Source organism: Phaenicophaeus curvirostris, chromosome 5 (assembly GCF_032191515.1).
Source record: "Phaenicophaeus curvirostris isolate KB17595 chromosome 5, BPBGC_Pcur_1.0, whole genome shotgun sequence".
Lineage (NCBI taxonomy): Eukaryota > Metazoa > Chordata > Aves > Cuculiformes > Cuculidae > Phaenicophaeus > Phaenicophaeus curvirostris.
In genome coordinates this window covers 14,846,270-14,858,611 of record NC_091396.1, presented here as the reverse complement: position 1 = coordinate 14,858,611, position 12,342 = coordinate 14,846,270, and the positions used below count along the sequence as shown (strand labels likewise).

At 34.7% G+C, this 12,342-nt stretch overlaps 1 protein-coding gene across 15 annotated transcripts in view; it reads left to right on the top strand.

Moving 5' to 3' along the window:
* SOX6 (SRY-box transcription factor 6) overlaps window positions 1-12,342 on the top strand; it is a 375,864-nt gene that overhangs the window by 311,513 nt on the left and 52,009 nt on the right. For all 15 annotated transcript variants that reach the window (XM_069857675.1, XM_069857674.1, XM_069857668.1 and 12 more), the window contains one exon: window positions 465-655. In XM_069857675.1, coding sequence (XP_069713776.1) covers window positions 465-655 — 191 coding nt within the window. The remainder of the gene's footprint in view (window positions 1-464; window positions 656-12,342) is intronic.

Below are 12,342 nucleotides of genomic sequence, written 5' to 3'. Positions count from 1 at the left end.
CTTTCTGAACTTGAAAGCTAAATGTCTGGAGTGATGGTTCCCTAGATAAAGAAATTCTAAAAATTGACATAAATTTCCATGGCCAAGTAAACAAGATTTCTTTCTCCTTCTTTGTTCATTTTATTAATTATTATTAATACCTCAAAGACTTCCTCTTAAGCTTCATGAAACTTTTGTCTTAAACGCATATTTAACTTTGAACTTTCAATTCATGAGTATTCTCAGGTACCTCCATAACAGGCCATGCCAAGACTTCAGTAGTTGTATTTATAATAGCAAAAGGGGTGCAGAGGCTTATTAATCACTTCTGTAGATTAATTTAGCTGTCAAACAGACAACAATTGCCATTCCTTCTCCTTTTGCAGATGTTAGTTTGGTGCAGGTCTAACAGTATGAGAGTTGAGTGCTTACCCCAGATTCCAATTTGGATAATTATCTAAATAAAGCATGTTCTCTCATTATAGATATCCTTTCCAGTCTTAATTCACCTGCCCTATTTGGGGACCAGGACACAGTAATGAAAGCCATTCAGGAGGCTCGAAAAATGAGAGAGCAGATCCAAAGGGAGCAGCAGCAGCAACAGCAACCGCATGGTGTTGATGGAAAGTTGCCCTCCATGAATAACATGGGTCTGAACAACTGCAGGAATGAAAAGGTAATGTCTCACATTGCCACAGTCTGTCATTAATTCTTCTTTTCCCTGAAAATAGTTTCTTTTTTTTGTAGAAAATTTCTTTTCTAGCGCTTTTATTCATCTCTGATTTCATATTAAATAGACCATGTCACTTCATAGTGCTATACTACAAACTTCTCTATGTTTACATGACAACATTCAGAAAAACAGTCTTGTGCACTCATATGATTAAGCTGTAAACATGCATATAACAACATGGGGAATGAACTGATAGAATCTACCATTGTTGGTAGTCACTAGATTTTGACTTGTGCTTTTGAGAATTATTGGATTAATATTTGCCATAACTGGCAAAAAGGCCAGTTATCTGCTAGCGTGGTAGAGTATTACAATGCTATTGAATGTATCAAAGTGTGCTTGAATTTGTGACTCAGGTGCAACAAAGTGTTTAAGCTCAAAACAGTCCTTTTGACTCTTAGTTTTAATGGGAAATTAGAGATCCAAGTGCTTTGTTGAATCTCGGCTTTAGTTGCCAAATACTAAGATGAAATGGGGCACTAGAGTGAAATGATAAATGAAAGTAAGGGCTGAGAGAACGTGTCCAGCACTGGACATTATTCAGCTTATGAAATAGCAAGCTGGGGTCATATGTGAAAGGTGAGGAACAGTTTGTATCCCACACACTTTAAGGACCACTCTGAGGACAAAGTTGTGTCTTGGAAAACTCTTTGTATCTGTATTGTCCTGCACTGTAGCCTTTCAAGGTCTAGAAGACCCCCAGGAGCAGGTCTCTGTGTATATAACAGACCCAGTGAACACTGAATCAGATAATTGACTGAGCTATAAGGCAGACCTTTTGATGGAGAATACTTCTCTGTTAGCTTCCCTAGAGATGGCTTATGTTGCAAAAAATACAGCACACAAGTTATTTTTCACCACTGACAGAAAATCAGTTATACTTCATATATTATACTACAAAACTAATTCCAGTTAACTAGAAAGGGAAAAAAATATTAACTTAGTAATCGCTACGGTATTGGCAAATAGAAGCAGTTGTGAAGCAATTTAGCAATGAATGAAAAGAAAACTGGCACATTAATTAGCCTATAAAGCAACTAGTGTTTCAGACTATTTGCTGAAAAAAATGGTGAAAAGCTACCTATTGAAGGTAGCTTTCAATGCCTCTAATTCATAAATGAAAATTCTGTCATATGCCCATATATTTGAGGGTAGGCTTTTTTGCATCTTGAGGGAGGGAGGGGAGGTAATATTATACTCCAAAGATTAACAGGACTTCTTAGTCCAGGTTAAGTATGGCATTCAGCAGAATGTTAACTGCACCTTAAACTGTGAATATGATGATACTATGATCTTTTTCTCAACCAACAAGGAAATACTTGGCCAGTAAATGGATTGTAGCAAGGCATGGAAAGGCAAAGAAATGCTTTAAACAGACCCATCAAAGATTAATATATACCTCAAACTACATTTTACATTTTTGTTTGGTAGATTCTTTTCAGTACTCAAAACAAGAGAAAGGGTCCGTGACTATTGAAAAGGTTTGTTAAACTGTTGCCACATGGGATTAACAATGCTATTCCAAGTCAAATTCAGAGGCTAATAAATATTTCTTTCTGCTAGTGTTAGTTTAAATGTCAGCATTGAAAAATTCATTTACTACAGATTGATACCATGAAAAAATATAGAAATCAATAACTGACCAAGGAAATAATATTCAGACCACACTCTAATTATAAAGTCAGTGTTTGTCTTAACTAAGAGATAGTGTACTGAAGCCCAAGTTATGAAAACAAAATTAATGTAACACCTATTATCAGTATTGAGTTTATAAAATGATGCTTATTTTAAAATGTATTTTATGAGTTTCAGTGGCTTTACATTAAAAAATATGTAATGCACTATTAGGGCTATTAAAAGAATTTTTTACATTTGATTTGACTTTGAAATATAACAATGGCATCCACTTCCTTACCTGCTCTGCTTCCTGAGTATTTTCAGTACCATGTTTATGTCTTGTATTCAATAGAACAAGTTGCTATTTCATCTTTCAACTTTTAAAGCAGAGACAGTAAATATTTCAGTGAATAATCTGAAATTTCTTTTTTGTGCCAGTTACTTGCAACACACAGATTGATGTACGCCTTCCAGATTGAGGTAATATATCAGGCAGTCAGAGGAAAAGTTTGGTTTTTTTACTTGCAGATAGAGCAGAGTCAATTGCAACTCTTTAACAACTACAAACAACAGCATTCTCAAATGCCATCTATTATGGGGAGATTTTTCATGGTAGCTCTTGAAACCTTTAAAACCTAAGAATAAAACAGCAGCAAGGAAATCTTTTGTTAAATCTCTCAGTGCCCTTATATTATCCTGCTGGGTTTATTTGTTGTGGCATGTTGTGGCAAACTATAGTTTGGACCATTAAGGCAGGAAAAAGTTGTAATATATACTCTGGTTTTACCCTTGATATGCTAGTCTGTTATCCTTGCTCTGTAGATGCAAGAAAATGCAGATTTACAAAAGAATGGGATATAAATCAGTCATTTTAAATGATGATATATCCCCTATATCCCCCTCTCTGTCCTAAAGAAAATAAAGGAATTAAGTCAGTCATGAATGGTAAAGGAATATATTTATATTTTATAGCAAGTATAAAATACATTAAAACCAGAAGCATTCTTTGCACAAACAGAATTCTAGAATACTCTTCTTTCTCCCTGTACCACCTGCCTTTCAATTTTTACATTATGATATATTTCTTTTACTCTGAAGATGATGGGCAGGATGTTCAAAATGGAGGAGGTAAGGAAAGATAGATCAATTCAATTAGGAAACATAATTTTATAATAATTGCATGCCAAGAAGATTGTGCAAAGTTTCTGTCATAATCCCAGTGAAGTTTTCATAACATAATTGCAGTTTTGGGTGGGTTTCTCTTCAAGAATCAGGACCCTAGGTTTTCAGGACCAAATTTTCAGAAACTGGCTTCAGGTAATTAGACTTGTACAGAGACTAGCTAGAAGCTGGCACCATGAAAAGATAACAAATTAATTGCTTGCAGCTGGTTTAAAAAAAAATGCTGTTGAGTTCTGGTCAGTTGCTGGTCTTCAAGTTCAGATAGCTGGTAATAGTTTGTTGTGCAAATGATTGTGCTTACAAAATTATTTACATAACTTCAAAGCCTGAGCTTTGGCCTTTTTGAAAATGTGTCATTTAAATCTCAGAAAGCTTTTATTTGCTTAGAGACACAGACTTGAAAATCGCCTCTGTTCATATTCTGCTCTTCAAAAAAATCTCTTACAAAGCTTTAAAAGTTCTTATAGAGATTCACTCATCAGAAAGACCAAAACGAAAACATGCAGCACTCTGGCAAAGTCCAGCTTTGTCATTTCCAAAATCATTAAGATAAAGGTATACTTTTAAGATGTTATCATTCTATGGACATCTACAATTATGGAAGTTATTTTAGTTTTTGTACTGTTGTGGGTTAGGGCAGGAAACAAGCAGCCACTCCAGAGGGATGGGGAAGAGAATCAGAAGAGTAAAAGTGCAAAAACTCATGGGTTGAGACAGTTTAATAAGTAAAGCAAAAACTGTGTGTGCAAGCAAAGCAAAATAAAGCATTAATTCACTTCTTCCCATCAGCAGGCAGGTGTTTAGGTACTTGCAGGGCTTCAGCATGTGTAACGGTTACTTGGGAAGGCAAGTGAAAAAACTATAAACATTTCCCTTTCCTCCTTCTTCCCCCAGCTTTTATTGAGAAGAATGATGTCACATGATTTGAAATATTGCTTTTTTTAATCAGTTTGGGTTAGCTGGCCTGGCTATATACCCTCCCAACATCTTGTGCATCCCAACCTACTTGCTGGTGGACCAGCATGAGAAATAAAAAAAGCTTTGATGCTGTAGAAGCGCTGTCAATCAACAGCTAGAACATCCCTATATTATTGGTCACTAATCCAAAACTCAGCACCATGCACACTAAAATTAATTTTATTTCAGCCCAAACCCATACAGTGCACACAAAGCAAAAAGTCATTATGTCAGAATTTACTTTTTCTGCTCCACCTGTTGCTGATCAGATGTAGTCTGACTGTGGAAAGGGAAGAAGTTAACTCTGTCAGTGGTTTGACACAGTAAACAAAAAACACAGGGGAAAGGAAGAGAATAAGGAAATTCCAGAAAGTAGGCTACAGAGCTCTTTCTATGTGATATAAGCAAACACAAATCTGTACAAAAATTGTCATGGTTTAGAGGGTATGAATTTTTTTTTTTTTAAGCCAAGCCATGTTTACCTTCACAAAAAAGTGTATTTAAACAAAATTTGCATTGCTAGAGCTACTTGTATTTATTTTAGTATTTCAAACTAGCATGACTACCTAGAAGGCTTGCTTTGATTTCCAACTTTAAGTGGACCAAAAATTGATATATAATTTTTCAGATAACTGACACTTTTAAAAGGACCAGTTCCTTTTTTTCATTTGTACATAAATCATGGAAACACTGACAAAAACACTTCAGAAAACCTTGGTAGAAAAAAAATAGGCAGAAATATGTTAATTTATTTGGAGAAAAAGATGTGAAGGCAAGATACAATTATCCAATTAATAATCACAGCATATCTACTAGACCCAAGGATATATCCTTACCTCCCCATTTATTTAGCTACAAAACATATTGATTGAGATCCGAGAGGAAGCAGAATTTAACATAACATTTTTATGTTTATATTTCATTCCCACTCTTTTGTAGACTTTCAGGCAACTGCGTGTTTGCTGTAGGAAATCAGAATTAGACCTCAAAATAAATGACATGAGTCATTGCCTACTTCCTGGGAATTATTGTACTTTAGCACCTCTTATAATGAGCCTTTTATTCCTTTCTTATTTCTAAATCAAAGGTTTACAAGTTGATCTACATAATTTATCCTAATATAGCCCACAGTTTGTATGCAAAATGTGTACCTTCTTAAAAAATGTATATTATTTACCCTTGGAGATGTTACAGTCTATTGATCAAATCCATATTTAGGCACTTAGATTTGACTTGATAAGCCATAACGACCCCTTTGGAGGTGTTACGGTCTGCTGTATTTAGGGACTGTTAAATATGTGGATTATTGACGCCGTAGAGTGTAACAACTCCTCTGGAGCTGTTACGCTTCATCATTTATATGAAGTTACTACACATGCGTACAACTTTGATAAAAACACTTCAGGAAGCTTTGTAGAAAAAGTTGCAAGTAATGCATAATCTCCTTTTGACTGCCTACAGCCCTGCAGTGACTCCATCATTGTACTGCTTTTTCTTAAATTCAATTAGGTCATAGATGATATTTGATTATGTTGCTGACAGTCTTTTACCAACTTTTTTCTCCCTATATGTTCAGTATTACAGACAAAACAACTGCATGATGCAAGACGCAAGAATCACACTGTCTTTTCTGCAAGTGTATGGTATTTCTCAGACAATCACTAATAGAAGCACCTTGCTGCTAGCATCCTTGTTATTAGTCATTTCCTATTCCTCAACTCAGCTTAAAAAGAAAAAAAAGCACATAGTTAAGAAAATATTTTTCTGGTGCATCCTGCATTCAACTATCTTTTCTCCTTTTACCAGAAGTAGTCATGACCTCCCTTAAATTGAGAACATGAATAAATTGGTCGTAAGTGTTTAGTGGATTTTTATAAATCTTTATGAATAAGTGTTTTAAATTTGTAGGGACTGGTCTATTCTCATTTGCTTTTTTTTTCAAGAAAACCATTTTTTTTTCCTTTCATTTCTTACAGAAGAATGTTTATAACTAGTAAATAAGAGGTCATGCTTATAGTTCAGTGTGCTGGGAGACATAACAGAAACTGTAAGCATTTTCAGTTGGAACCTTATTTCTGTTGGTTAAATCTTAGTTTAACCTGTAATATAAGGGCAAATATCTCATAATTAGACCAAAAAATTGATAGCAATATCAATGGCAAAAGACTAGTTTTTCAAAGTTGTTATTTTTACTATGGTGTTGTCTTGATAGTCATTGTAAAAAGTTCTCTTCTCACAGCGACTTAAGGAAGGCCCAACCCCGTATAGGTTACACCTAGATATTAGTAAATTTAAGTTTAAATTTAGATTCTATAATAGAAAATCTGGATCTGTATAGAGAAAAAAAGAAAGATACTGATTTACCTAAGGAACTGTTAGTGTGGTCTCACTTTCTTGCAAGAATATAGGCAATTTATTCAACTTAGTGGAAGTGTATTCCATCTGTCTAATGAAAAATCTGATTTCCACAGAGAGACACTGCAACCAGGAAACTTTTTCCTAAATACGTCATCCTTCTCAGTCAACAAACCTTTCCCTGGGGAGTTTTGGAGACTTAGAAGGACTCGTTGCATAGAGACAACCTCTTTAGGGTTCTATCATTTTGTAACACATAAATGACCTGTCTAAGTTAAATGCCTGAGAATAAGGAAAAGTTTCAAATACAAATCCCAGTGGTCCTTGTAACTCTTATAAAACGAATGTTCTTTATACTTTACTCTGAATTTGGCCAATTTAGTAATTTGCTTGTGGCTGCATGTAACAAATGTAAGCAACAATTTTTTTATATTGAGTGTTCAAGGTTAAATCCCTAAAGCCATATTTGGACACTAATATTTTCTTCTACAAAACCTTTATACTAAAAAAAAAAAAAGAGAAAAAACATAAAATATTTTGTTCCAAAATGTTTTGAAACTGCAACAATTTTGCAATTTCCTCTTTAAGCTTAGGACATATCCTAGCTACATGAAAAAAGTACCGTCATTTTATATCAACTGCAATATTTCCTTCATAATTTTGAAAGAAAAATAGTGAATTAAGTAAAAATTACTTTCAGTGCACGAGCCTAAGTCCCACTAAATTAGCTTTGAAAATTTTACACCAGACAGGTGAATTTGTAACTGCATATACACTAACAGTCTATTTTCAGTGAAATTTGGCATCTTTGTATCATTCCCCAGAACTTTTTATGGTAATTTGAACAATTCAGAATTTCAACTGATGTAATACTGCCCCCTTCTATTAGAACTGGAAAACATGCTGGACTTCAAACATTTAGTTTTGTAGCTGGAGAAACTCTTTTTATTTGTGCTGTTGCTTCCAGTATTTGAAATTGTATGACAGGATAAGGTAAAGCATGAAATCAATGTAAGCTTATAACAAGGAATCGGGGAAAAACAATTAATGATTGCACGCAACATTTTTGCAGGGTGTATTGTGTGTGTTATGGCTTGACTTCCTAGGCAGCATATCACTCCAGGGAATTCCTTGTTGTTTTTAAAACGAGTTCAAGGTGTTGATGATTTTTGATTTTGTATTAATTTCTTTGTCTTGCATTAATTTTCTAAATCAGTGTATTTACAGGATAACAGTATAGTATGGCAAGTATTATCTTTTTTGTTTGTTTGTTTTTCTTTCTTTTTTTCTTTCTGTTGCAAGGTCTGATCAGGAATTAGATGCATCTTTGAATAGTGGAATGATTCGATTATCTCTCAAACATGGAGAAGTGTTGCAGTGAATTTATCTTTACAATTAGAATTTTAAAATGTAATTTGAAATTAAATTCAGTGCAGAGCATCTTATAAAAAAGAAATTAATCCCCGAGTCTCCAACCATATCTTTCGAAGAGAAAAAAAACAAGCAAGAAAAAAAAAATAATCTGACTTTCAGTACAATTCTGAAGCCTGTTCTACATCACTGGCTTTCATAAATACCACAGGGAGTAAAATCAGGCTTAGAAATTGTACCCATACGTAAAGAAATATTTTGTCTGATCTCACTGTATTTAGCGAGGAAGGTGATGGAAGTTGTAACTGCACATGCAGAGGGGTCAAACACTGGTACTTAGGGTGTAAGAGTTATGGGAGGAAAATACCATTGCTAACATTAGCCTCTGTGGGAAAATGTAGCTCCATTATAAAGGCCAGGTTTGTAATATGAACCAGGTGCAGAAGACTGTGGGTGTGAAATCTTCACAAGTCATAGAATCACAGAATCACTAGGCTGGGAAAGGCCTCCAGGATCATTGAGTCCAACCTGTCTGTTCTTCAAATTCAAGAGATGATAGAAATAGTAAAGCTTCTCACGAAACATTAACTTTCTCTCTGTACGTAATATATGATTCAGCCTTTAACATGATATTGCGCAAATACTGCTATTTACACCTAAATATTCATATTCCTGCCTACGATTATACCTATTTTTTTTTCAGATTTACTTTGTATGCTGTGAGTAGAAAGACATACAAATAATGTATTTGAAATTTACACATTAAAAATACATGTTCACTGAAGCTGTAAAGCTGACAGTGAAAAGACAAAAAGAGCGCAAAATCTCTGGCATATGTAGGTCATCTAAATTTACAGATAAGTTAGCTTTGGTGCCAGCTTACTATGGATCCAGTTTTGCACCTATGGAAGAATTTGCTGTGCGGACCTTTGTTTTTAGGCATTTTGCTAAATTGCCTTACTTTCCAAAATTGTCTTGATGAAGTTGGTAGTTTGGGCACTTCTGTTCTGATATACTAGATGTGCAGTTAAATGCTTAGACCCTCAAATTATGTAAAGGCTGATTAAAATAAAGTCTAAATTATTTGCCTATTGGTTAAATTATCAAAATCAATTAATTAAGTGAAAAATATGCTATCTTCCCAAAGTATAAATAATAGAAACTTTATTGGGCCATAACTTTTGAAAAATGTTTGACCAGGCCAATAATGATTTACACATGTAAGCAACTGAAAGAAAATCACTTAAACATAAAGAAGCAATATGAAACATTCAAATAAATATACATATATATACATACACACTGCATAGTCAAGACACTTCCCGTATGAGGTGAAGTTTTAAAGATTTTAATGTTTCCAGTTCAACCACAAGAGAATAATAATAAAATATTATTTTCAGGAAAGAAACCAGTGCACTCTGGTATTAATAGCTATTTTTGCATTTGAATATTGGCTACTAGAAATTTTACCATTACTTGTGCTTGTATGCTTGTATGGTGGTTCAACACAACTATGCTTTTTATTTCTGTTGTAAGGGCTACTTAGAAGGGTTGCCTCTCTGCAATTAACAGCGATGATGATAATAATAAGAATAATGATAATGATGATAGATAGGGAATTCGGCCCCTTTCTTCTGTTGCCTTTCCAGCTCAAGAAAAAATGCCAAATACACTGCTTTTTCACTTACATGGGGTATTTCCTGTGAAAAGGATAAAAGTTTTGCCCTATTTTGGTCTTCTCCCTTAAATCTTGGAGCAGTAGAAAATCCTAAAGGAACGAAATTAGAATAAAATGGGTCCTAAGGGCAAATGTTGAAAAATTTGCACAAACCAGCAAGGACAATTTTCCCCAAAGGATGATGTCCTGACATAAAGGATGAGTGTAACAGCATGAAGTTTGTATCTTCTTATGTACAATACATTTCTCAAGCTACTCAGTAAACTTGACAGATATATAGTGAAATGTATTCCATGTTTTTATTATGCTTCTCCACAAAACAATAAAGATAGGTTGAAAATTATTTATCAAGCATAAATTTGCTAGAACAGGAATATATTCATTGGTTTAAATTGTGGGTCAGAATGGCATCCACGCAATCCTATCATATCACTTCTTCAACCATCCTGAGAACTACAGAATATATTTGCATATTATTTTTCACTTAGATACAAGCCGAGACACCCACAAAAGCTACCGCCATTTATTTCTAAGCACTGTCTATTCCTCTAAGTAAATTCACAACACCAAATGCATTGCCAATATACTCTAACTGCAGTAGATTAAGTACAGCAAGGATAAATTGGGATTACTTTCTCTGTTACTTCATGACTTTCTAAAATTAAAAACGTCTCCTGTTTCTCAAGTATCGTTAGGCTGCATCAATAGGTATGATAAATTGAAATGCACTCCCTGTTGCTGAAGGATATTTACTTAGGTGCCTATTTGTGGGAATATATGCTACTTTGTGCTGACTTAACTGTTTTGCTTCAAACAAAAGAATAAGCATCGTAGCAGGTAAAATTGTCTTCTTTTATCTTACAAAAAGACTTGAACAAATGATGCAAACCCATATTTGCAAAGGTTTGTTTGAAATCTGATTAATGAAGTTTGACCATGCTTATTCCTTCCTTTGTTTTCTTTTCACAAATATTCATGCAAATGGATTTTAATTTCTATGGGTGTATTTGCATATAAACATGGACTTTGTGCACAATTAAGCACTTGCTGTTTACGCCCAAATTGCTCATGCCCCGTTCATAAAAAATGGAGGCTTTGATGCAGCACCCACTTCAAACTCCATGCTGATCAAATGAGGAATACAGTATCAGGGAGTCCTTCCAGACCCCGATACAGTGTCAGTGCTACTTATAGAATATTACAGCAACTCTATGAACTCTGCAGCAATTTAATCTAGGGGTCCTGCAGGCCTTGCAGCCCTATGCCTTACCACTACTATCTTTTTCCTACCAGTAGTATGCTATGTTCATGTTTTTTCTGTGATGTTGAAGCTAATGGATGCAGGAGTTGATAGATAGAAGTAAAGGCTTTCCACTACCTGTGAGGTCTTCTGGCTGAAAGAGCTCCCAATTGTTTTTTTTCAGGTAATTTAAGTCAATGTTGTAATACTTATCAGTGAGTCAGACATTGGAAATATAATTTGTCTTAGGTGACCAGCTACAGCATAAATCACAAGCAGTGAACTACTGGGCATTAAAGTTCATGCATAACTCAAAAGTTAGATTGTTAGAACACTGACACGTTACTCATACACGTATAGAAACTGCTGATCCTCCAGCAGTAGTTTGAAAAGATTTTTGTTGGATATATTTGTTGGATATTTGTTGGATAAATTGTTCACTGCACATAGCTTGTCCATCTGTAGTCACATAATACTAACTACATAAACAGGTCTATCTCAATTGGAAATGTGTAACAGGGTAATAAATGATATTCAACATCAGATTGCTTGTACTAAAATCATGTTCAAGTCATAGTAAGCTGTTATAACACTACTTAAAACCTGAAGTATGCCTAACCCACAAGCTGAAATTGCCCAGCTTACATCCTGAAAATCCACAGACAACATTAATTTCCTAGTATTTCACTTTTATGCCTGTGGCCTCTAACATGTTGCAAATGCTCCTATAAGAAAGGCTGGAAAAACATATCAAATTTCTGTTCTCTTCCACTTGCTGACATTCATTAACTGAGGGAGAACGCTGAGACAAGGTTTTGGAAAGATCTCCTCTTCACCTCTACCCGTTCCAAAGCAATTTATTAAACAGCCAGTAAAAGAAGTGGACACTTGTGGTTTAATGTCAGACCCATGTTGATCAGTAGCTGGGTGCATAACTTTCACTGTTATATTGCCAAAGGCTTCTTGACATAGCTGGCAATGGATGCGTTCTTATCACATTGCCATTTTCTTTGCATCCTTGAGTTCATTGCTAAGTGATAATTTCTTTATATGACTCCTATTCAGATGAACTATCTTCTTATAGATATAGATTCCTGCTTAATGCATCCTACTTTTAGGTGCTTGTTCCCTTCCATTTCTAAAGCACGGGAACACTCTTTGCTATATTTCAGATGACAGTATGAATAGAAGCCATCACTGGGTGGATGTGCATTAGAACTGTACACAGAG